At 39.5% G+C, this 22,134-nt stretch overlaps 2 protein-coding genes across 6 annotated transcripts in view; one reads left to right on the top strand and one right to left on the bottom strand.

Moving 5' to 3' along the window:
• Positions 1-8,470, bottom strand: part of nup37 (nucleoporin 37) — a 15,990-nt gene extending 7,520 nt beyond the window's left edge. Inside the window, exons 1-3 of one of the 4 annotated variants that reach the window (XM_081363081.1) lie at positions 7,828-8,470; positions 7,226-7,434; positions 431-555 (exon numbers count right to left, since the gene is read on the bottom strand). In XM_081363081.1, coding sequence (XP_081219207.1) covers positions 431-555; positions 7,226-7,381 — 281 coding nt within the window. In that variant the 5' untranslated portion in view covers positions 7,382-7,434; positions 7,828-8,470. Of the gene's footprint in view, positions 1-430; positions 556-7,225; positions 7,435-7,627 lie in introns of all 4 variants that reach the window. The other 3 variants (XM_081363082.1, XM_081363083.1, XM_081363084.1) reach the window with 3 other exon arrangements.
• On the top strand, positions 7,049-22,134 carry parpbp (PARP1 binding protein). Of its 2 annotated transcripts, none has more exons than XM_081363079.1 (11): positions 7,049-7,287; positions 8,866-9,037; positions 10,020-10,253; positions 10,363-10,473; positions 12,630-12,800; positions 12,925-13,079; positions 15,204-15,381; positions 15,462-15,643; positions 16,352-16,433; positions 20,079-20,274; positions 21,392-22,134. In XM_081363079.1, exons 2-11 carry the CDS (start codon positions 8,888-8,890, stop codon positions 21,694-21,696), a joined length of 1,764 nt encoding a protein of 587 aa, XP_081219205.1. In that variant the 5' UTR covers positions 7,049-7,287; positions 8,866-8,887; the 3' UTR covers positions 21,697-22,134. The 2 variants fall into 2 exon arrangements, with proteins under 2 accessions (XP_081219205.1, XP_081219206.1); XM_081363080.1 differs by lacking the exon at positions 7,049-7,287 and adding an exon at positions 8,543-8,643.

The raw sequence follows: 22,134 nt of genomic DNA, 5'->3' as shown, positions 1-22,134 counted from the left end.
AAAATGGGTCTCTCAGTGATAAAAACATTCTGAGAAAGTACATTTATTTGAACAAAAATGAGTATGTTTGTGCATGTGTGGTAAAATATCTCAACTCTCAAATATCGCAATTGACTCAGACATCAATTAGGAAGGGAAATTCAATAGCGCAATACAGAGAAAGCATATTTATCTTAACATTTAAAAGAATATCAGGATTTGTGCGGTAAAATAAATCAATTATCATATGCTGTGTCTGAGCCTCTAATGAAGAGAATGAACCCGGCTGTAGATGAAAAACTGTATGGTGTGTGGCATCAAGACCTGTGCTCCTTCCATAGATCATCATAATTCCACATCTTCTATTACAAACACAAAGTCACATTATAATCTATCAGTCTCATTCGGTTTCACCCCTGCATAAATAAGCAGTACATGTTCAAAGCCGTACCTGATGACCGGTGGGAGCTTGTCCAGACGGGTTTCAGGGCTCCATGCGATGGCATCCACGCGTACTCCATGCATGAATACTTGCAAAGAGGTGAACTCTACACCCTCGACCTCTGTGTCTTCCTCCTGCACAAATACAAATCGCTAGGCTGTGGGCACCATCACTCAAATGTAGTGTCAATGCAGACAATACTAGATCTGTTGGCTAGGTACCATCCTGGTAGAAAGAGCGTTTTCTTTTATAGATAGATATGAATGGTTACATTCGGAACAGTATACTATTTCTCTAGGATGCATACAATGTACTTTGGCAGCATCTGAAATCACATACTCGCTGAGTAGGTACTTCAAGCATTTACTTTGCCACAGTTAAAAAGTATAATATTTTATGTAGTATGAATGTCTATAGTTTGAATGCAATCCAGATGTACAGGGTGGGCCATTTATATGGATACACCGTAATAACATGGGAATGGTTGGTGATATTAAAGTCCTGTTTGTGGCACATTAGTATATGTGAGGGGGCAAACTCCTCAAGATGGGTGGTGACCATGACATATACTAATGTGCCACAAACAGGACTTTAATATCACCAACCATTTCCATGTTATTACGGTGTATCCATATAAATGCCCCACCCTGTACTACAATTAGGCTTGGGCGGTATTCGAATTTTGATACCGTCAAACCCCCTCCCAATTTTACCGGGGTATACGGTATTACCGTGACTAATTAAAAATGATGACATAATGGGCTCAGACGGCGTCACCAAACTGTTGGTTTGTGCCTACACAGTTCAGAAACTGAATGCCAGATCGGGCAAAAAAAAAAAAAAAAAAATCAAGCCGTGCACGTTGTGTCTGAGTCCGGTCGACGGCATTAACTGTTATTATGAGCCCGAGCCCACCATTATTCAACATAATACTGTGTGCGTGCAACAAGCAAGAAGTGCCTTTGTAATCCGGTGACGCGTGTCCATTTGATTTTTAATAAAACTTTTCTGTAAAGGTGGAAGTTGACGATCGCCATCTCTGTAGTGAGCGCGCATATAGAGAGAAATGCACATCATTGATTAATCAGACTATATTTCTTTTCGTTTTGAATTGTTTCGTTTAAAGAAATTGACGATCACCATCTCCATAGTGAACGATAGAGAGAAATGCACATCATGGATTACAGAGAGTAGGCTAGTCTATTTCTTTTCGGTTTGTATGGTTTCGTTTGCTGAAATTGATGATCACATCTCCGTATGAACGCGCCTAGAGAGAAATGCACATCATGGATTAAATAATCAGAGTGGCCTTTGTCTTTTCGTTTTGAGAAATTGACGATCGCCATCTCTGTGAACGCCATAGAGAGAAATGCACATCATGGATTAATCAGAGAGTAGGCTACCCTATATTTCTTTTCGTTTTGAATTGTTTTGTTTAAAGAAATTGACGATCGCCATCTCCAAGTTTCGGTTAAAGTGACCGCGGCATGCCATCGCCCATCATGTCATGATTATATTAAATATATAGGCAATTGGTTGATGAAAAATTTATTAAAATTAAGATAGAATTTATACAAAACGAAATTCGTTTTAAAGAGGCCTTTTACAAAACGAAATTTATTGAAGTGGTCAAATCGTCTGACTCCCGATGCATCCCATCTTATTTGTGCTGTTCACTTTTCATAATCAAGAAAGATGGAAAAAATAACATTATAATATTTTAACCAATACGAAACAACGCGCTTATTTAATGAACTCGAGAACAAAATGCATCCTGGCAGCAGTGAGTGGGTGGTAGTTTCGGAGATGCGACATTAGGTTAGAGGTGTTTACATCTCTCGCGGTCACCTTTTTATGGAACAATTTACAAATTGCCTCATCAGTATTTACCGCCTCTCCCTTCTCATTCGGTTGGAACCAGAAATATTGCCAAACTGCAACCACACATAAGCATTTTTTAGCCAATAAATAAATTATATATATTATAGGCTATATAAGTGCCGGTAATGACGGTATTGAAACTGATACCGGTGCTATTTTAAGATCCCGCGGTATCCGATATTACCGTAATACCGCCCAACCCTAACTACAATCATCATGTGACCTACAGCATGGCTTCACTGCCTATCCAGTGGCCTCATACGATAGTAAACCGTCCATTACATGCAAACACTGTTTTATGAATACTGTAAATTCGGACATACTATTTTCACACACTGCTTTTTGCCAACTATATTAAAGGGAAGAATGCAGCGATTATGCAATTTCTGAGTGTCTACAAACCCTAGACAACCTACTACTTTTGCCAAAAAAGTATAGTATACAATACTATATCCCATAACTCCCAGAAATGTATTCGAATTGACCTTTAAAGGGATAGTTCACCCAAAAAGGAAAATTCTGTCATTAATTACTCACCCTCATGTCGCTCCAAAGTAAACCCGTAAGACTTTCGTTCATCTTTTTTTTATGAAATCTGACTGATTTCTGTCCCTCCATTGACAGCTACGCATCTACCACTTTGATGCTTCAAAAAGCTCATAAAGAGATTGTAAAATTAATCCATATGAATTGAGCAGTTTAGTCCAAATTATCTGAAGAGACTCAATCGCTTTATATGATGAACAGATTGAATTTAGGATTTTATTCACATATAAACATCGACCAGCGAACATAAACAGAAGCTCAACCGAACCTGCTTGACGCGCAAGAACAAACCTCTTGCGGAAGCTCAAACGTGCTGCGTAAATCCCTGTTCACACCGCCAGCGACACGCAGCGACAAAGCAACACAATCCCATTCCTTTCAATGGAACGCTGGCGACTTCCGGCGACAGTGACCGTTGGCGACAGAATGTGGGCGTGTCAAGCGTTCAGAAATGTCAACTTTATGCAAATGAGAAGCGAATTTCACGAGCAACAACCAATAAGAAAGAATACATTCAGTGGAGCTCACGTCTCGAGTGCAGGCAAGACAGAAGAGTTCGAGTGCGATTTCACTGTTTTATATGATTTGACTGTAACCACATACATGAATATAATTAAAATGATGCATGGAAAAGAAAAGTTTAAAGTTTAATTCATACATTTATAGTTCGAGTGTTGTAATTTCATGATGCAATTTTAGCACTGCTGCAGTTCATTTTACAGTTTCCGCTGCATTATGTTGACTATTAGCAGAGACAATTTATATGAGACATGCCACTTCCTCAATCCTCAATACAACTATATAAGGAAAACCCGTAACGGCAAAGATGGCGGTTGTATGCACATGTCCCGCCCCTCCCGCTGGAAAGCCAATCATCTGCTTTTAACAGTCAGCAGCTGACCACTAAGGAGCGAATGTACAGTGACGTGACATAACTGCCATATTCAACCTGTGCTTTCGCGCTGTGGCTGGCGCTGAGCCAAAGACGGACGCGCTCAGCGCTTGTCATAGGCTCTATCACAACTGTTCAGTGTTTTAACCACATAATGTTTATTTTAGGTTTCAGACATTTAAATACATATAATTGTTTAAGTGCTTGGCACAACACCGGCATTCTGGATAGAGACATAAATGAAGTTTGGTGTCCTGAACATGAACCCTTGCGCATGCGTAGTAAAGGTATAACCTGTGGGGGAAAAAGGCATTTTAAACCTTATTTTGGGGCAAAGTCATCAAACTTTTTCAGCGATTTTTATCATATTTTACTGCCGTTTCTATACATGCAGTTTTTATGTCCCAGTGACCAGTGAAAGTGCAGTTCTGACTCTCTGCCCATTCATTTAGATAGGACCCTGGTCTTGTTAGTCCGAAATAGCTGCCCGGAGGCGTTGCCAAGATGGCGGCCGAGTGGCACGACTTGCCTAAAAGGACTTTGCTATTAGGGTCAAGAAAATTGATTCTTTTCGTAACGTTAAAGGTGCTCTAAGCGATGTCACACGTTTTTTAGGCCAAAACATTTTTTGTCACATACAGCAAACAACTGCTCACTATCCGCTAGCTGCCTGTCCCCTGAACACACTGTAAAACTCTCTGTAGACAGCCCAGGCTCCACAAACGGCAACAAAAACAAACTGGGCTAACCCGCACCACGAAACATAACAAACTGTTCCAGCCAATAACCGACATGAATGATTTGGGGGTGGGGTTTGGGGGGTTAGTGCACAGATGAGGAGGGAGGGTCTAGCTAGCCTCCGTTTTGTTTGACAATACTTCAGACGTCAACAAGAAGTGACGTCACCCTACATCACTTAGAGCACCTTTAAATGATTTAATCCACTGAACACTGCTGTGGTAATATAAAAACGCTCTCCCAACAGCATACTGTTACTTTGAATTATTTTGAGCATAATTCCTAGTCAAATTAAAATGATATAGTTGTATATATCACTTGTGATGGTATTTTGTATAGATATGGCCAGACGTGCAGTCTACCAATAGCATTAGAGCAACAGCACTACGAACGCCCACAAGCGACTCACAATACAGAGACTAGCGACATACAGCGAAAAAGTCCCTGACAGTGTTTTTATTTAAGTCGAGCGCACTATTTAATATCTCCCGTATACAGGCGTTGCCAAGCAACGTGGCCACAGCGACCCGACCGCAGCAGTTGATCAGTGAGTTTGAGCCAGCGCAATCATTTAGAACTGTCATCAGGCAAATTGACGGGACGCCTTTCCTAGGTGTACATTATCACTTTTTAACGGACACCCTGCAGCCAATCAGAATCGAGTATTCACCCAGACCATGGTATAACACACGAGAATGGATATCATTGGTTCTCGCACGTCAAGCAAACATGCTTGAGCTTCAGTTTACCATAAATTGTGTGCGAGTTGGTAAATGTTTATATGTGAAAGCCTAAATTCAATCTGTTCATCATATAAAGCAGGGGTCACCAAACTAAGGCCCGCGGGCCGACTCAGGCCCACCACCCCCCTTTGACTGGCCCCCCAGCCCCTCTGCCCCCCATTACTTGAATCGGCCCTATGAGGCAATCCCCAAAAGTCGTCATGGACGGTACGTCATGGTACGGGCGTCACAGTTTGGTGCATACATTTACACGGAGAATACATGGTATAAAAATAAATAAAAGTTGCGTGCAATTTAATTAATGTAATGCGGAACTACTGTTAGATACGCGGGGACACCTAATCTGTAGCTCCGCCTTAGCTCTGAAGCAGGCTGCGGTGTAAAGATTGCTATGCTGGAATATGTCGAGAGAGAGGTGTGGGCGCGATCGAAAAGTCGTAAAGTGTTTACTTATATATGTGTGTGTGTGTGTGTGTGTGTGTGTGTGTGTGTGTGTGTGTGTGTGTGTGTGTGTGTGTGTGTGTGGCGCAGCCGCGATCGAACAGTGGAAACATAAAAACATACTCCGTCATTTCGTTTATGCCGGACATCATTCAAACTGCAAAGTGTTTAAGTTACTGTGAATTACATTTTTAAGGAAAACAAATATATTAATCTGAAATGTAGCAGATTCATTTTCAATTAATTCAGATACAATTAACGTTACCAAACATATCAAGGTATTTTTATTAATTGAATTAATGAACTAATTATATAAAACTATTGCCAGTGCACTACAAATAAACTGGTTCTATGCCTTTACTTTATTAATAAAACTTATTTTTAAAAAATACAAGGCTTAAGACATTTATTTTTCTTTTGGTGGTCCAGCCTGAGACATGCACAAGCCTTCTGCATTTTTGTTTTGCTTTTGCCTTCATTGTACCCAACCGTGATGTCTGAACCGAGGTATGAACCGAACCGTGACTTCTGTGTACCGTTCCACCCCTAAAAGTGAGTGCAGAGTTTTCAAAGAACAGTGGACCAACGATTATTTGTGAAGAATAACTTTAAATAAAACAAAGTGTGAAGACTCGATTACAACTTTTGCAAACCACTAGTATTGATATAGTAGTGTGGATATAGTAGTGGGGATGGCTGTGCCAGGCTAGTAATCTCTACTACACAATAAGGCCTGCTGGTGGTCATTTTGGTCTGGGTCACAATTCTATGTTATATAGCTGACCTGGCCCCGGCCCCCCATCACAGTCAGGAACGATAATGTGGCCCCCAGAGAAAAAAGTTTGGTGACCCCTGATATAAAGTGATGATGTCTCTTCAGAAAAAATTTGAATAAACTACTCAATTCATATAGATTAGTTTTACAATCTCTTTATGATCTTTTTGAAGTGTCTAAGTGGTAGTTGCGTAGCTGTCAATGGAGGGACAGAAAGCTCTCAGATTTTATCAAAAAGATCTTCATTTATGTTCCGAAGATGAACAAAAGTCTTACGGGTTTAGAACGACATGAGGGTGAGTAATTACTGACAGAACTTTCATTTTTGGTTGAACTATCCCTTTAATTTCAAGTGTGATGAATGAACATAACGCATAATACTTTTAAAAGCTGCTTTAAGAGTTTTTTTTTCCCCAAACGTCCAATATAAAATAATGACATTTAAATTCGATATGCAACTTATAGTTGGCAGCAAAATATTTTGTCAGTATACACAATTACATGTAAGCACAGCTGTTTACTTTTGTCAGCAAATCTCCTTGTGCTTTTGTTCACCTTGCATCCGCATACTATCCACCCTATATAGTATTAAATATTAGTTATCTTGAATTGTATTTAGGGTGTTTTGTCCCACCTGTGATCAAATACACCTGAACTGGTTCATCAATGTTCAAATCACAGACAGGTGTGCTGGAGATGGATTATAGTGAGGTAGATCTCGAGGAAGGTTATAGATTTTAGAGTGGCCTTGTCACAGATTGATCAGTCTGGTGGACAACTGTTCTTACCTTAAAACGATAAGTGCCCACGACCACATACTGGTTTCCTCCATACGCCAGGAGAGACGCAGGTGAGCCACAGTCATATGGACTGAACTCCACTACATGAACATAGTCCTCGCAGGGCACTGTGTAGGTTGCAGAGCGAACTGTATCATCTGGCATCTTCCATCAAACGAATCTTTATTATTTGGATGAAAAGGAGTTACTTTTCCTTTCTAAACGATAAATAACAAGGGGGAAAAAATGCATTTTATTTGGAGGAAATGGTTAACAAAAGTTCACTAAGTATTACAATATATCTAATGTGCTGTAATAGGATGAAATGTGTGCTGTGTAGAAACTCATTTTAAAAAATATGGCTTCAAATATATTTGTATAATAAACTCTAGAACTTAATCTCTACTGTACCTCATTCATGTTATGTAACGTTAATAGTAATAAATACATTAACGTTCCTATTTATTTACGCTCTCCACACACTTTCACTGTCGAAGTTGTGAGTGTGAACTACACTTCTTTCAGATCAGAGAGAGACAGCACACTGATGTGTAACGAGTCTAGACGATTCATGCGCATGAAAATAAATATTAAAGCTTTATACGACAAACCTGGGATAACTTTATGAAGATCGTCTGGTCGAATAAGTGAGCGCTGGAGCATGAAACACATGCGGTGATTGTTTTCAGCGCGCTTTCTGGTCACGTGATCGCGTTTGTTTTCTTCCAGGTTAGTGACGTAATCATGACGCAAGCCCATAGAAATATCATGAAATTTTTTGGCTCATTAGAAAAAAGATGTATTAATCCACTTCTTTAAATTTTTTTTGTACCCCTGCACAACTTTATTTATATTTTGTTGTTAACATAAATAATTGTACATTCTAAATGTTTTACTGATCTTATTATTGTGGAAATGCTTAATAAAATGTACAAACGATATAAACAAGTGTAAAACGTACTGATTAATGCTTTAGTTTAGTTCCAGTAAGATGTATAGGAGTGTTTGTTGATTTCTCTAGAGTCTGGACTGAAATGAAATCATTTGGGTCTGGACATAGACTGTAAAAAGAATAATTTACTCCGATTTATAGCCCAGGGGAAATGTCCTGTTTTTAGCGGTGGCAGTAGCTCTCATATTCTTCCACATCGCTATTATGAGTTATATTATTTATTTTATTGTCAACAATGATACACATGTCGGTTTGAAAGAAAACATACGGTACTGTTCCGTTGCGCTTTTGACTTCCTGTTTGACGGGGGCGGGGCCAACAACACATCGCGCTCTGTGATTGGTTCAGACGTTCTGGCATGTGGATTTAAATTTACAGGCAGCGCACCAGTTTATAATAACTTATTTGCTGGCGTCTGTTTTCCCATATGTTTCACATTAGAGATCTCGGACGCGTCTTAATAATATCAGTGTTGGTAAGTTGACTTACGAGGTTTGAAGGTTCTGTTCCTAATAAAGTGCAAAGGGCTTTTGTTCCTGACTATTATTGTGATTTGCTTGATGTCTTTGGACTTTCTGTTTTAGCTCAGAAGTAGAGTTGGAAAGCTATGTGAGGTGTGGCTGGGTTGCATGTATATGTTCTGCCGTCTGCTCATAATCATTACATTGCTGACCTGCTCAATTTTCTGACCCCGTAGTACTTTTTGTAAAGACTGAATAATGGTGGTTATGGAGGAAAGCCTGAGAACAATGACCAGGGTTTTCAGAAGAGAGTGTCACAGGGTGTTGGACTCTGAGAGGACCACCATCCAAGGGGCTGATGGGATGCTGATGGTCCTACAACTTGCTATGGCAGGGGTCAACAAGCAGGTAATGTTGCATTGTTAGGAACTTGGTTTGAAGACTTAGTCCACATCTTTAGAATCTTGGTTATTACTTTTTGTGAATAATTATTTTAGTCACCAAGCATGAAAGTTTTGGATCTCAGGTCTGTAAAAGCATGTACAACTACCTTTCAAACATTTGTGGCCAGAGTAAGATTTTAAAAGAAGTTAATACTTTTAGTCAGTATGGATACATTACATTGATCAAGTGACAGTAAAGATATTTATAATGTTACAAAAAAGTGATTTTAAATAAATGCTATTCTTTTGATTTTATACTACCGATTAAAGAGTCCTGAAAAAAAAAAAAAAAATCCTGTCATTTACTCACCCTCATGTTGTTCCAAACCCGTAAGACTTTTGTTAATCTTCGGAACACAAATGAAGATCTTTTTCATGATATCTGAGCGATTTCTGTCCCTCCATAGATGGCTACACAAGTACCACTTTGACGCTTCAATAAGTTCATAAATGGAGTGTAAAATGAATTCATATGAATTGAGCGGTTTAATCCAAATCTTCTAAAGAGACTCGATCGCTTTATATGATGAACCGAATAAATGTAGGCTTTTATTCACATATAAACATTGAACATTTCATTAAAATATCTTCATTTGTGTTCTGACGATGAACAAACATCTTACAGGTTTGGAATGACATGATGGTGAGTAATTAATGACAGAATTTTCATTTTTGGGTGAACTATCCCTTTAAGCAGCACAACTGTTGATAATAATAAGAAATCTTTCTTGAGCTGCAAATTACCAGATTAGAATAATTTGAGGATCATTTGACACTAAAACTGGAGTAATGGATGTTGAAAATTCAGTTTTATACATGTAGTAATAGAAAGAAAAGAAAAGGAGTCACGCAAGTTTGAATCATACATTTTGTTCCGTATCTGTACATTTTCTGTGGATCGGTTGTGCGTAATATGCTTGTCCCTGTGTTTGCTCTTCTCCTGACAGGAGTATGGGGACTTTGGTGTTGCTTTGAGTGAAGTCTTGGCTGCCTGGAAATACTTCCTTCTGGATAAGCTCCAGCTATCCCACAACGATATCCCTCTTCCACAAAACTATGACCTCATTCGAAAAGAGTATGACTGCTTTTTGAAACGCACAAATACTGTGGACTTGATTGACGTCTTCATTATGTTCAAGGAGCTTCGGATAAATGAGGACCCTGAGGAGCCTCTTACTGCGGTGAGTGCTGCCAGCGGGCCCCAGATTTGGTTATTCTTTCAGTCGTCTTTCCGAAAGAACTTTAACCTGTGGTGTATTCTTTAATCTGCGGTCTTATCTCGATATCTAGATGCAACTGTTTCAGTTTCTCATTGGCGAAAAGGAGAGTGTGGAAAAAATGGAATCTTTTCCTGTGTGTCCCGCAACTCCATCTAACAAGGCTGGAATCTGCAGTCCACAGGTAACCGGGGAAGTATTAAACTTGAGAAAATCAAGATGATTAACATTTCTGTCTCTATTTACTTAAGTAAAATTATTTCATAAAAAAATGGGGAAAAAATACTTTATTGAATATTAAATACACCTAATTCTGACACTTTAAAACTGTATATTCATTTATAAGTATATTTATTTAACATTTATTTACGGTTTATACACACAATTATTTATATACACTCACCTAAAGGATTATTAGGAACACCATACTAATACTGTGTTTGACCCCCTTTCGCCTTCAGAACTGCCTTAATTCTACGTGGCATTGATTCAACAAGGTGCTGAAAGCATTCTTTAGAAATGTTGGCCCATATTGATAGGATAGCATCTTGCAGTTGATGGAGATTTAAGGGATGCACATCCAGGGCACGAAGCTCCCGTTCCACCACATCCCAAAGATGCTCTATTGGGTTGAGATCTGGTGACTGTGGAGGCCATTTTAGTACAGTGAACTCATTGTCATGTTCAAGAAACCAATTTGAAATGATTCGAGCTTTGTGACATGGTGCATTATCCTGCTGGAAGTAGCCATCAGAGGATGGGTACATGGTGGTCATAAAGGGATGGACATGGTCAGAAACAATGCTCAGGTAGGCCGTGGCATTTAAACGATGCCCAATTGGCACTAAGGGGCCTAAAGTGTGCCAAGAAAACATTCCCCACACCATTACACCACCACCACCAGCCTGCACAGTGGTAACAAGGCATGATGGATCCATGTTCTCATTCTGTTTACGCCAAATTCTGACTCTACCATCTGAATGTCTCAACAGAAATCGAGACTCATCAGACCAGGCAACATTTTTCCAGTCTTCGACTGTCCAATTTTGGTAGCCTCTTTTTCCTATTTGTAGTGGAGATGAGTGGTACCCGGTGGGGTCTTCTGCTGTTGTAGCCCATCCGCCTCAAGGTTGTGCGTGTTGTGGCTTCACAAATGCTTTGCTGCATACCTCGGTTGTAACGAGTGGTTATTTCAGTCAAAGTTGCTCTTCTATCAGCTTGAATCAGTCGGCCCATTCTCTTCTGACCTCTAGCATCAACAAGGCATTTTCGCCCACAGGACTGCCGCATACTGGATGTTTTTCCCTTTTCACACCATTCTTTGTAAACCCTAGAAATGGTTGTGCGTGAAAATCCCAGTAACTGAGCAGATTGTGAAATACTCAGACCGGTCCGTCTGGCACCAACAACCATGCCACGCTCAAAATTGCTTAAATCACCTTTCTTTCCCATTCTGACATTCAGTTTGGAGTTCAGGAGATTGTCTTGACCAGGACCACACCCCCTAAATGCATTGAGGCAACTGCCATGTGATTGGTTGATTAGATAATTGGATTAATGAGAAATTGAACAGGTGTTCCTAATAATCCTTTAGGTGAGTGTATACACTTTTGAAATGGCTGACCTGCTTTGAAATGTACCTAACTCCCATTAGATGGATGGGTATATTATTGTCCAATAACCTTAAAAAAAAAAAAGCCAAATATGAACAATTAACTGGCATAATTGGCACTAAATAATCCACATCACTATCCTATGGAACGTTTTAAAGCTATTGGACCTAGTAACAGCAACTAAGAAAGGTGAAGCTCAACAAAGGGTTAATTAATTAATGTTGATTCTGGCACTTCTGACTGATGTCAAGATCTTACTCTAGTTTTCTTTTCCTGGCTCTCATTCTCCCTTTTGTTTCCTGTTAAATTAAACACCCGGGGATGTCTCTTATTCAGAAGAACGTGAATACCATATCATTCAGAATCGAGAAATGAGAACAGGATGTTTTAAAAACACTTTGTATAGTGTGTTGAAACTACTGCTACTCTTGCCCAGTTCTGTTCACAGCTGCTCTGCTGGGCTCTGATTTATGTGCGAGTAGACGCTGGGCTTTGCCACTGTAATACTGGGGGTGATGAAGTTTATGAGCCTGGCCTGTTTAAGCTTAAGGGGTTGTGGAAAAAGCCCGTCCTCTATACAACATGAGTCCAAGTCCGCTAACTGACTCATCAGTATTGCAGAACGGAAGAGTATGAACTGTTCCTGTTAAAAAAACAAACCATTCACTCTTTCAATTAATTACAATACCAATTATCGCAAATGGTTGTTGTTCAACTTTTCTTTCAGATACAGAGAGTTGTCAGGAGAGTTTTCTGTTCTTATTTGGGCCTTCTGGTGAACTGTAAGAATGACCTGGCCCTCGTGTACACCCTGGACAACCCTAATCGCTCCCTGGGCCACATCGCCTTTACTGACCTGAGGCATGCTGCATGCAACAACGCCTCGTCTCTTTTCTTGGTGAATTTGCAATGACTTGTACTTTTTCAAATAGATAAATTCACAATTGCACACATTTTTGTTCAACTACACATCTTTTTAAGCCTAATGTGAATGCTGATTAATTGCCTTCTTGTGTGTTCAGACAGTGACATCGTTTGTCAGGGCCATACAGCTGGGAGGAAAGGGGTACGCCCCACCTGAGTCTCACCCCTTAAGGAAGCACATTAAGGGTTTATCGGAATTTCTCAATTTTGTCGACCAGTGTCAAGACATTTTAGGAGAAACCCCCAATCCAAGGTACGCTTTCATGCCCTATTTGGCCTGAATAGGAACTCTGTAGGAACTGTATGTCCAACATTGGCAAATATCTACAGCTGCAATGTAGACTCAAGACATTTGCTGTGTTCAGAATGGAACTACCTTACTATTGAAAATTGGGCTATATATATATACATATCAACATTTATTTCATTTATTTGAACATGATTATTATAATTATAATATTAAGTAAAGAATTAGGGCATTATTCCATAAAGTTTCTAGTTGCTCACATGACTTCACACTGTTGATGACATAATGTTGCCTATGCATAATAATCCCCCAATTTTGTGTAAAATGTCTGAGTACTTGTAAAGCCAACAATGACTGGTATTAATTTCTGTTAATCTATCACACTAGAAATGGCAGGTCAGTTTGAGTGCACTGCATCATGGGATACATTATTCCATGCCATGAAACAATACCTGTTGTATATTGCTCTTTTTGGCAGATACAATTTGCATACAGAAAATTGGCACCCTGTGTGTTGCACGTCGTACATTCTGTATACTAACTGCAGCAGTAGTATGAGAGGTATACTATTCTAATAGCCATTGCTTTGAATCAGTAGCAAGGAATGTCATGACCTGGCCTTGACTTCCTTTGCATCCCTCTATCATTAGTGCACAACCCCAAATGAGAGAATAGAAGCCTTTGATTTCTACAGATTTTGTATCACATTGCTTGGCCCAAAGAAAATGTTCCTGCTATCTGTATTTGTAGATCTGTTGGTCTCCTCCTATCTTGAAAACGATAGATCCTCTCGTCGATCTATCGATGCATGTTCCTCTTCTCTCAAACGCAACATTTAATGACGTCTGCACCCGTATTAATGAAATTGCCTGAATTGTTCAAGCATGTTTATCTGAAGAACATCAAAGTGTGTTGTTCCGAACAGCAACTGGCGACTTGTCCCACCTTAGTTTGATAACCCTGATTAAACGTCATAACGCTGAGATTCTGCAATGATAACTTGCACTTCAAAACGTCTGAGCAAATCTCCACTAGACATTTGGCAGCACAACACATGGAGCTGAATAGTGTAGATGATTGAGTTATTCAGAAAGGACGCAAGATCATTTCCTTGCACTGCATCATGTGCATCAACTTCATTTTTGATGGAAGTGCCTTGAACCTGCTGCATGTGGTCCTGTTCACCGGCACGTCTCTCTCCTCTGATGAGCGAGTGCGAGCGCTGCGCCAAAAGGGGTCTTTCATCGGCCTGCTACCCTGCCTGTGCAGTTCCCCACCTCCCAGCACCTTATGGAGTACTGTATTACCACACACAAACACTCCTTACGGGGGAATCGGGGTCTCTCGTACAGCTAACATCTGTTTTCCCAGATGATTCTGTTACTGTAATTCCCTTTCACAAAAGCAAGGTCAGGGATTCAGGGCGGCCTCTTTCCTGCTGCAGCCCAAATGTTTACATTTATTAATCTGTTCATATATTCACACACAAAGTGAGGTGGAGTACAGCAATAGCACTGGTCTGGCACAAAAACCTCTTGGACCCTCCTAGACCACATTTTTACATGAGTTATAGAGTGGTCACACTAGATTTTAATCAATTCTGCAATAAATGTCTTTATATAACAAATAATTAATATTCAAGAGTTTGACAGTCATGGAAAATCTGAAAACCTTATTTCTTAAAGGCCTAGAGAAGTCATTGAAACGTTTTCTTTTTTAAAGTTATGATCTGCGCTTGTTAAGTAGTGCAAATAATAATAGCTTGTTAACAATTATTAATATATTGAAAAATTATTTATTGCATATTTATGCAATTATAGATGTTAATGTAGAATTCAACTTGCAAGCCATAGTTGTTTGTGAGTGTTTGTTTTTAAAGCAAAACCAGTTGACAAATTGGTTTGTAAGATTCATTAGCAATTAGTTTTTTTTTTTTTAAATCTAGTAATTGCAACAAAAAAAGTAGTCATGGAAAATCGTTGATTAAAAGGTTAAACCTTGCAGCTTCTTGTTGATTTGCCAACTAAACTGCCCAAAGGAGAGTTCTCTCCTTGTTTGTGACTGCACGTTTAGGATTGGTGAAATTTGGAAAGGCTGGTTTCTGTTAATTGTCTGTCTTGTCTCAAACAGAGAAGCTGGATCCAAGCTGGTGTCTAGTATCAGAGCTGCTTTGGTCAAAGGCCGCAGTGGTGGAGACTCAGTATACCTTGCAGCAGAGGATACCGCCAAAAGTCTCAAGGAAAGGATCAGCCAAATACACACCACGCAGACTCAGTCAGTGGTTGACACAGGAATTAGTCCAGCCAGGGTAAAACATAGTTGATGTACTCTATTTTCTGAATCTCTCCAAACCAGCAATATTAGTAAGACACAATGTTTACTTTTTAGCCCAAAGCGCATGCTATTAACCACTCTACTGCCTATGGGGGCCGAGAGACCGTTAAGGTTCTGATGGCCCTTTTGGATGAAGAGGCACTAGCCCCGCCCTGCAGGAACAAGGCGGAACTGCTTTCTGAAGATCATGCGATTCTTAATGGCAGCGCTGGAGCTTGTCTTCTTACTCTGTACAAGTGAGTTACACCCTTTGACGGTACGATTACAAGGCAATGATCTAAAAATATTATGAGCAGTCGTGGCCTAATGGTTAGAGAGTCGCACTAGTAACCCAAAGGTTGTGGGTTCAATTCTTAATACTGGCAGGAAATGACTGAGATGCCCTTGAGCAAGGCACCTAGCCCCCAATCGCTCCCCGGGCACCACAGCAAAAAAGGTTGCCCACTGCTCTAGGTGTGTGTATCCACGAGTGTGTTCACTACTCACTACTCCTAATGTGTGTGCACTAACTTGGATGGGTTAAATGCAGAGGAAAAATTTACCATTGGCCTTCACATGTCACTTTCATTTTCACTAATCAAAATGATCCCCATTCCCTTGCGAAAATGACTAAAAACACTGTATTATGCATGCCAGGCCAGTAGTTGATGTCAAAAATGGATTCTAAAATTAAAAAAAGGTTTAATTAGTATTGTTGTTGCTGTTTTCTTTAAAGATGCAAAAATACAGTTGTTGTAGAGTTGGTAGATAGTTCCTGTCTATTTGATCTGTTTAACTCTCCTTTTAACAGGTGTGGCAAAAAAGTTAATTTGTGTTAATTGGACTAATTAAAACTGTTGTTTGTTTCAGTTATTTATTTTTATGTCGTATTTTCATTTGCATTTCAACACCTCGTTTTATTCTTCAGTTATTCAACTTGTTCTCGTTCCAATTTGTGCCTATAGATCTCCAGAAGCTCCTACGGGATCTTCTCCAAAACCTTTACGGAACCGCGTCTTGAACCAACAAGAACAGATCAAGTCCAAGGTAAAGAATCATTGAGGTTGTGAGCAGAGACCCTGGTCTCAAATAGCGGTCAAACAACAATTGAATGTGACACTTGATTTTAAAAACAGACAGCAAGTAATGCACGTTCACGAGCTATATCATCTGCTTCCTCCGTTTTGTAATGTGCAAATTTATACACTACAGCTGTTTTTTATGCATGGTGCTTTTGCAGGGGGTTTCCTGTTATATAAAAACAACCACTGAGTGTGAAATTTAGTGTAGTACAGTACACTCCAGACTTGAACCAATAACCTCTGGCAGTGATGCGCACTCACACACTTCAAGCCTATCTTATCCAGAAAACATTTAAAATGGTCTTGGAGGGCTGTGAGAAGAAAGATTATATTTGCATGTGCTAAAAATTTAGGATTGTCTTCTGGCCTTGTAAGGATTTATTTTACTATTTGGTCATAAAGTTCTTGAAAGGAATAAATCCCTTAATATGAAACAACTGCCTGAATAGGAACTAAATGATGCCTGTCAAAGAGGCTTGTTTCTGAAACCAACTTTAACTAGTCACTGGGTTGCTAACACGTTTTAAATGTGGTGATGAATGGCACTTTAAATTTTTTTTAAGGACTGGGCATCTTCACCAACCAAGAAGTGGTGAGCGCTCTGTGAACATGTATGCAAGGCACATTTTGTTAAAAGGCTTCTTTATTTGATTGCACTAGCAGATGTCTCTTTAGACCTCCACTTTCTGGCCGCCTTCCTGTGTTAGTGAGTGGTAATGGTCCCCGGGCAGCTCACCGCTTCCTGAACTGGACGGGCGGAAGCTTTCTGCATCAATTTCACTTTGAACATGCCATATCAGTGGCGTTACTCCGCTAGCAAGGGAAACTTGAAAGGTTATTGTTTCCTGTTGTCTGCAGAATGACTTTATCCAGTCGTACTCCTATAGTTTCATCACAAACTGACGTTGATTGGCACAGGGAGAGATCAAGAGGTTCCTCCAGCAGTACGACTGCAGAGAGAGATCATTTTGAGTACAGTTATGTAGTAAGGTTTAATGAACACGTAATGAACCCCAGAGTCGGTACTTTGAGGGCCAGTATTATACATAAAAAAAGTTGATAGTAATTTTTTACATAAAGTTAGCACATCTCCAGCTGCACATGTCCATTTAAAAATGCGCTCAAAACAGAACTCTCGTATTAAGATCTGCATCAAGTTACCCAATCTCAAGTGGATTGTCTAAGTACAGGTGTAAATGGTTTCACATATGTTTTGTGATGTGGAAAATTTTGGGGAGAAAAAATACCTGCAATTTGATATTCAGGGTTTGTGCTTAAAGTGCTTGAAGTACTTGAATTTGACTTTTTGAAATTTAAGTCCTGGAAAACACTTGAAAACAGCCATATTTATGTAAAGGTGCTTGAATTATTGAAAGACAATATATGTTCATTTGGGTTTAATTTTATCGATTAAACAATCTTTTCATGCAAAATTAATGCTGCAGCCTGTCTGATATCGATATATAGCCATTTCACATGGCTATGAGCATAATATTGCTCATAATAATATCCAAGTATATGAGACAGGTTTCAATCAATATCTAATATTTCAATCAATATTCAATCAAATCAATATCTTTGTCATAGTGTCATTGCAATGGTTAAAGTTACCACAGTCATTGCATGTGCTGCACTTTATTTGTTCCATTTTGTTTTATTGGTGTTTTTTCATTTGTCTATTTACCTTCTTTTTTTTATATAATTTGAAAGATAATTAAAAAGAAATTGTTTGAAAAGTGAGATCTCTGGTTGTAGTCCTTGAAAACCAAAAAAATAGTGCTTAAAGTCCTTAAGAGTCCTGGAATTTATTTTTACGTTATCTGTACAAACCCTGGATATAAGACAAACTAAAAATTAATATTATATATTAAATAAAAATATTATTTAATAAACTCTAAAAGTAGAATCAATTATAATAATGGTAAAAAAGGCTATTCTGAATAGGAATTTATTTATTATACTAATAATAAAAAATGCATTCTCCAACATGCTTATCCTATGTAGTCACAGGGAGGCTGGATCCTATTCCAGCATTGTGGGCTGAAGGCAGGGAAACACCCTGGATATAAATATCTTATATTATGTCTTATTGAATTGAATGTAAATTAATTCTACTTCATAAACTTTTGTTTATAATAATAATAATAATAATAATAGTTGTAGCAATAATAATAGTTGTAGCAATAAAAATAATTTACTTTTTTTCAACATACAGGAACACGATGAGTAGTTTAAAATCAGAGACCTTCCCCTCTAACTAATCACAGTGCTTCGATGCACAGTGCTATGTTAACAATAATGTCTCTATATTATAACAATATGTCTCAATGTTGATTCAACGTTAATTTCATGTGTAAATGGGAACTTAAAGGAATAGTTCACTTAAAAGCAGACACTTGATGAACCCCGTTGACTTCTATAGTATTTTTTTTTTTTCCTACTATGGAAGTCAATGGGGTCCATCAACTGTCTGGTTACCGACATTCTTCAAAATATTATCTTTTGTGTTCAGCAGAAGAAAGAAATTCATACAGGTTTGAAACAATTTTTCATTTTTAAGAGAACTATTCCTTTAATCTTACTGCTGTGCTACTAGTGCTGTGTCAGCTGGCTCCTCGGGTTTTTCCCAGGGCAGGTGTTATTCAATCATGCGTCATTTCATTGTATGCTTCACAAACACGCAGACACACCCCTCATCTTATTGAAGGCTTAATGATGACGTTCATATCAGAGGAAGTAGCTGGTGGACCCAGCCTGTTGCAGTTTTTCTTGGGCTCTCTGTTGGCGTGCAGTCAGGGCTGCCCAACGTACCATATAAGCCTCCCATACGAAAGCACCCAGTCTGAGCAATACTGTTGTTTTAGGTGCTCTTTTGAGAAGTGCTTTGAAAAGCTGCACTCAAGCTTTGATTCCCCCCCCCACATACACCCACTGCCCCGTTTTCTCTACGCTTTGCAGTCCCACCCAACTATGCCTGCAGTATTTTTTTATTTTTTTACTTTGCTGAATTCCACTCTCCTACTGCGGCCGGCTAGCCTAAAGGGAGAGAGCCTTGAATCCTGATAATCCTTAGCAGGGATGGATCAAAGGCCCTGAAAGCGGTGGATCAGCGCTTCTCTGAGACCCTTGAGACCTTAGAGGTTCACTACGCCTGTTAAAGCTACCATTTCCTTATTTCATGCTCCTCACGGCCTCCGGACCGCAATATTTATCTTTTTTTGTATTCTTTCTCGTAAGATTTTAGATGTGGTCATTTCCACCCATGTTGTATCAGCAGGGCTGAATAATAAGGCCGATCTGATGACCAGAGGCCAGTGTGAGAGAGTTTCTGGGTAGTTGATGGGAATGTTATTTGTCCTATCGGACCAGTGCTGCAGTGCCACTGTGTCATACATCTTTCGTTGACCATATTCATGTCTTGCAAACTTAAACGCTTGGTTTTGTGACGATTTGAATATTCTTGGCAATATAGCACTGAGTAGCATTTGTTAAATATTATTTTATATACAGTATACACATGCATGAGAATAAGCAGTTCACGTTTTTTGAAACTCAACACTAACTGAAAATGTATATTTATTGACCATTTTAACACTTTTCCCCCACTCAGGTTGTGCGGCCAACCATCCGCTCTCAGTTTGCGTGTACGTACAAGGACAATGAGCAGCCCCTCAACCGGGTGTTGGAGTTTCCAAGTGCTAGTCAACTTCCCACCTGTGCGCACCCTGCACCCAAACGAACCATCGCTTTACATGCATCTGTGGAGGAAGAGTGTGACTCCCCTGAGATGGACAACAGACTCAAAGGTAGTGTCTCTGCAAAGCTAAAGATGCCATTGTCAAAAAGTAGTTTTGTCACTCTTAGTCGTTGTGTATTAGCTTTGAGACCATGTAGATGCTGTTGTGTCCTCTTAAAAGTTGACAAAATTAAATATTAGATGTTAAAATCTGTAGGATTTCTCTTCTGAGAAACGGTGGCGATTCTGGCGAAAAAAATATTGATCATACTGATATTGACTCCTGCATGCCACAGACTCATGTCTTATCAAAGGCTCTCTAGAATTAGAGTAAAAGCAAGAAATCTATTCAAGTCATTTTGTATTCATGTATTTTTTTTGGGAACACTTTAGTTTAGGGTCCAATTCTCACTATTAACTAGTTGCTTATTAGCATGCATATTACTATGACTTTGGCTGTTTATTAGTACTTATAAAGCACATATTATTGCCGCCTTCTGCATGACCATATTCTACATCCCTTAATCCTACCTAATACCTAAATTTAACAGCTACCTTACTAACTATTAACAAGCAGTAATTAGGAGTTTGAGGCAAAAGTTGTAGTTAGTGAGAAATGGACCCTAATCTAAAGTGAGACCAATGTTTTTTTTCTTTTTCTTTAACAAAAGGGGGCTCAGTTCTAAGTGTACTGAATAACCTTCATGCTTGGTCTGTTCACTGCGCACACACGCAGAAGTGCTCCCCTTTTCTGACGCCACACAGTCGGAAAGATGCCCAGGTCCACCTCCACAGCCCAGGCCTCGATCCCTGCCCAGTCCCTGCTTGGGGACTGGTACTTAAGATCAACCTTTAAACGATTCCCCATCCCATAAAACCTGGCCGCCCCCACATCTGTTGTAAAAACCCTGAGAGCACACGCTTCTCTTCCCCCCTCGCTTGCTTTTTTGTGGGAACGCGGGCTTTGCTCCACCAGGTTACATGACAAATGTTCAGCTTCAGCACTGTAAAATAAACACACCGCCTGTTAAAGTGCAGACTAACGTCAGCAATTTCATCATAACCTTTTCTACCCTTCCGTCCTCAGCCCTCCCTCTTTTTTTTATTCCTGCTCATTGTTTCACCTTATTCTCAAATTCCAATGTTTTTCTTTTGTCCCCCTTGTTTTTCTGTGGATGTGGACCCAGAGGCCACTAACTTGAGGTGTGAAGGTCCCGGCCAATCCGCTCTGGGGGAACATAGTGGAAATGCCTGGAAGCAAGCAGGTGGGAAGGGGACCCAGCCAGAACAGCTCCGAAGAGCAACCGGGACCTCGAAAAGAAAGCTTGCCAATAGAGAGTGCGCTGAGCATGGAAAAGAAGAGAACCAGCCCCCTCAGAAAAGACCCCCTGCCAAGGCTCCCGCTGGAGGCCTGGGGAAAAGGAGCAGTAAAGCTGCCGGCAAGAAGCTCATTGCTGGTCAGGGCAAACTGACTGGATTTTTCAGACTATAATTTACTCCATGATCTCTTATTGATGATGCTGTTTTGGCAACAAGCACATATTTAATTTATTGGTAGTCTAAATGCATTTAAGGGGGATAGTTCATCTGAAACTGGTCATTTACACCCTCATTTATTTCAAACTTTTTATTTTTTCCATGAAATATCCCTTTAAATGCTTTCACTATCCCTTTAATAAAAACCAAATCACATCAACATGAGTCAGGGAACTCTTCTGCAGATACTGACAGGGTGTGTGTATATATTTGTTTGTGGGCATGTTCGAGACTTAAGGGAGAAGATTGAGTTGGCAGAGATTGAACTGTATCATTTTAATTGATGATTGTGTGACTGGAGTACTTTTTTATAATGTATACTTTCTGTTTTCCTTAAACACGACCCATCATTTGCAGATTTTAATAAATTTTTATTTCCGTTCTTTAAAATCAT

Source organism: Scardinius erythrophthalmus (assembly GCF_964197995.2).
Source record: "Scardinius erythrophthalmus genome assembly, chromosome: 4".
NCBI classification, from domain to species: domain Eukaryota; kingdom Metazoa; phylum Chordata; class Actinopteri; order Cypriniformes; family Leuciscidae; genus Scardinius; species Scardinius erythrophthalmus.
The sequence above is the reverse complement of the archived record's forward strand: the minus strand, read 5'-3'. Positions and strand labels throughout refer to the sequence as shown.

Excerpts from the sequence above, each read along its gene's own strand:
- parpbp (XM_081363079.1), top strand. The coding sequence starts at position 8,888 with ATGGTGGTTATGGAGGAAAGCCTGAGAACAATGACCAGGGTTTTCAGA. Across the intron at positions 10,254-10,362 it reads CTGAGGAGCCTCTTACTGCG|ATGCAACTGTTTCAGTTTCT; the intron begins GTGAGTGCTGCC and ends CTCGATATCTAG. Across the intron at positions 20,275-21,391 it reads GATGGACAACAGACTCAAAG|AGGCCACTAACTTGAGGTGT; the intron begins GTAGTGTCTCTG and ends ATGTGGACCCAG.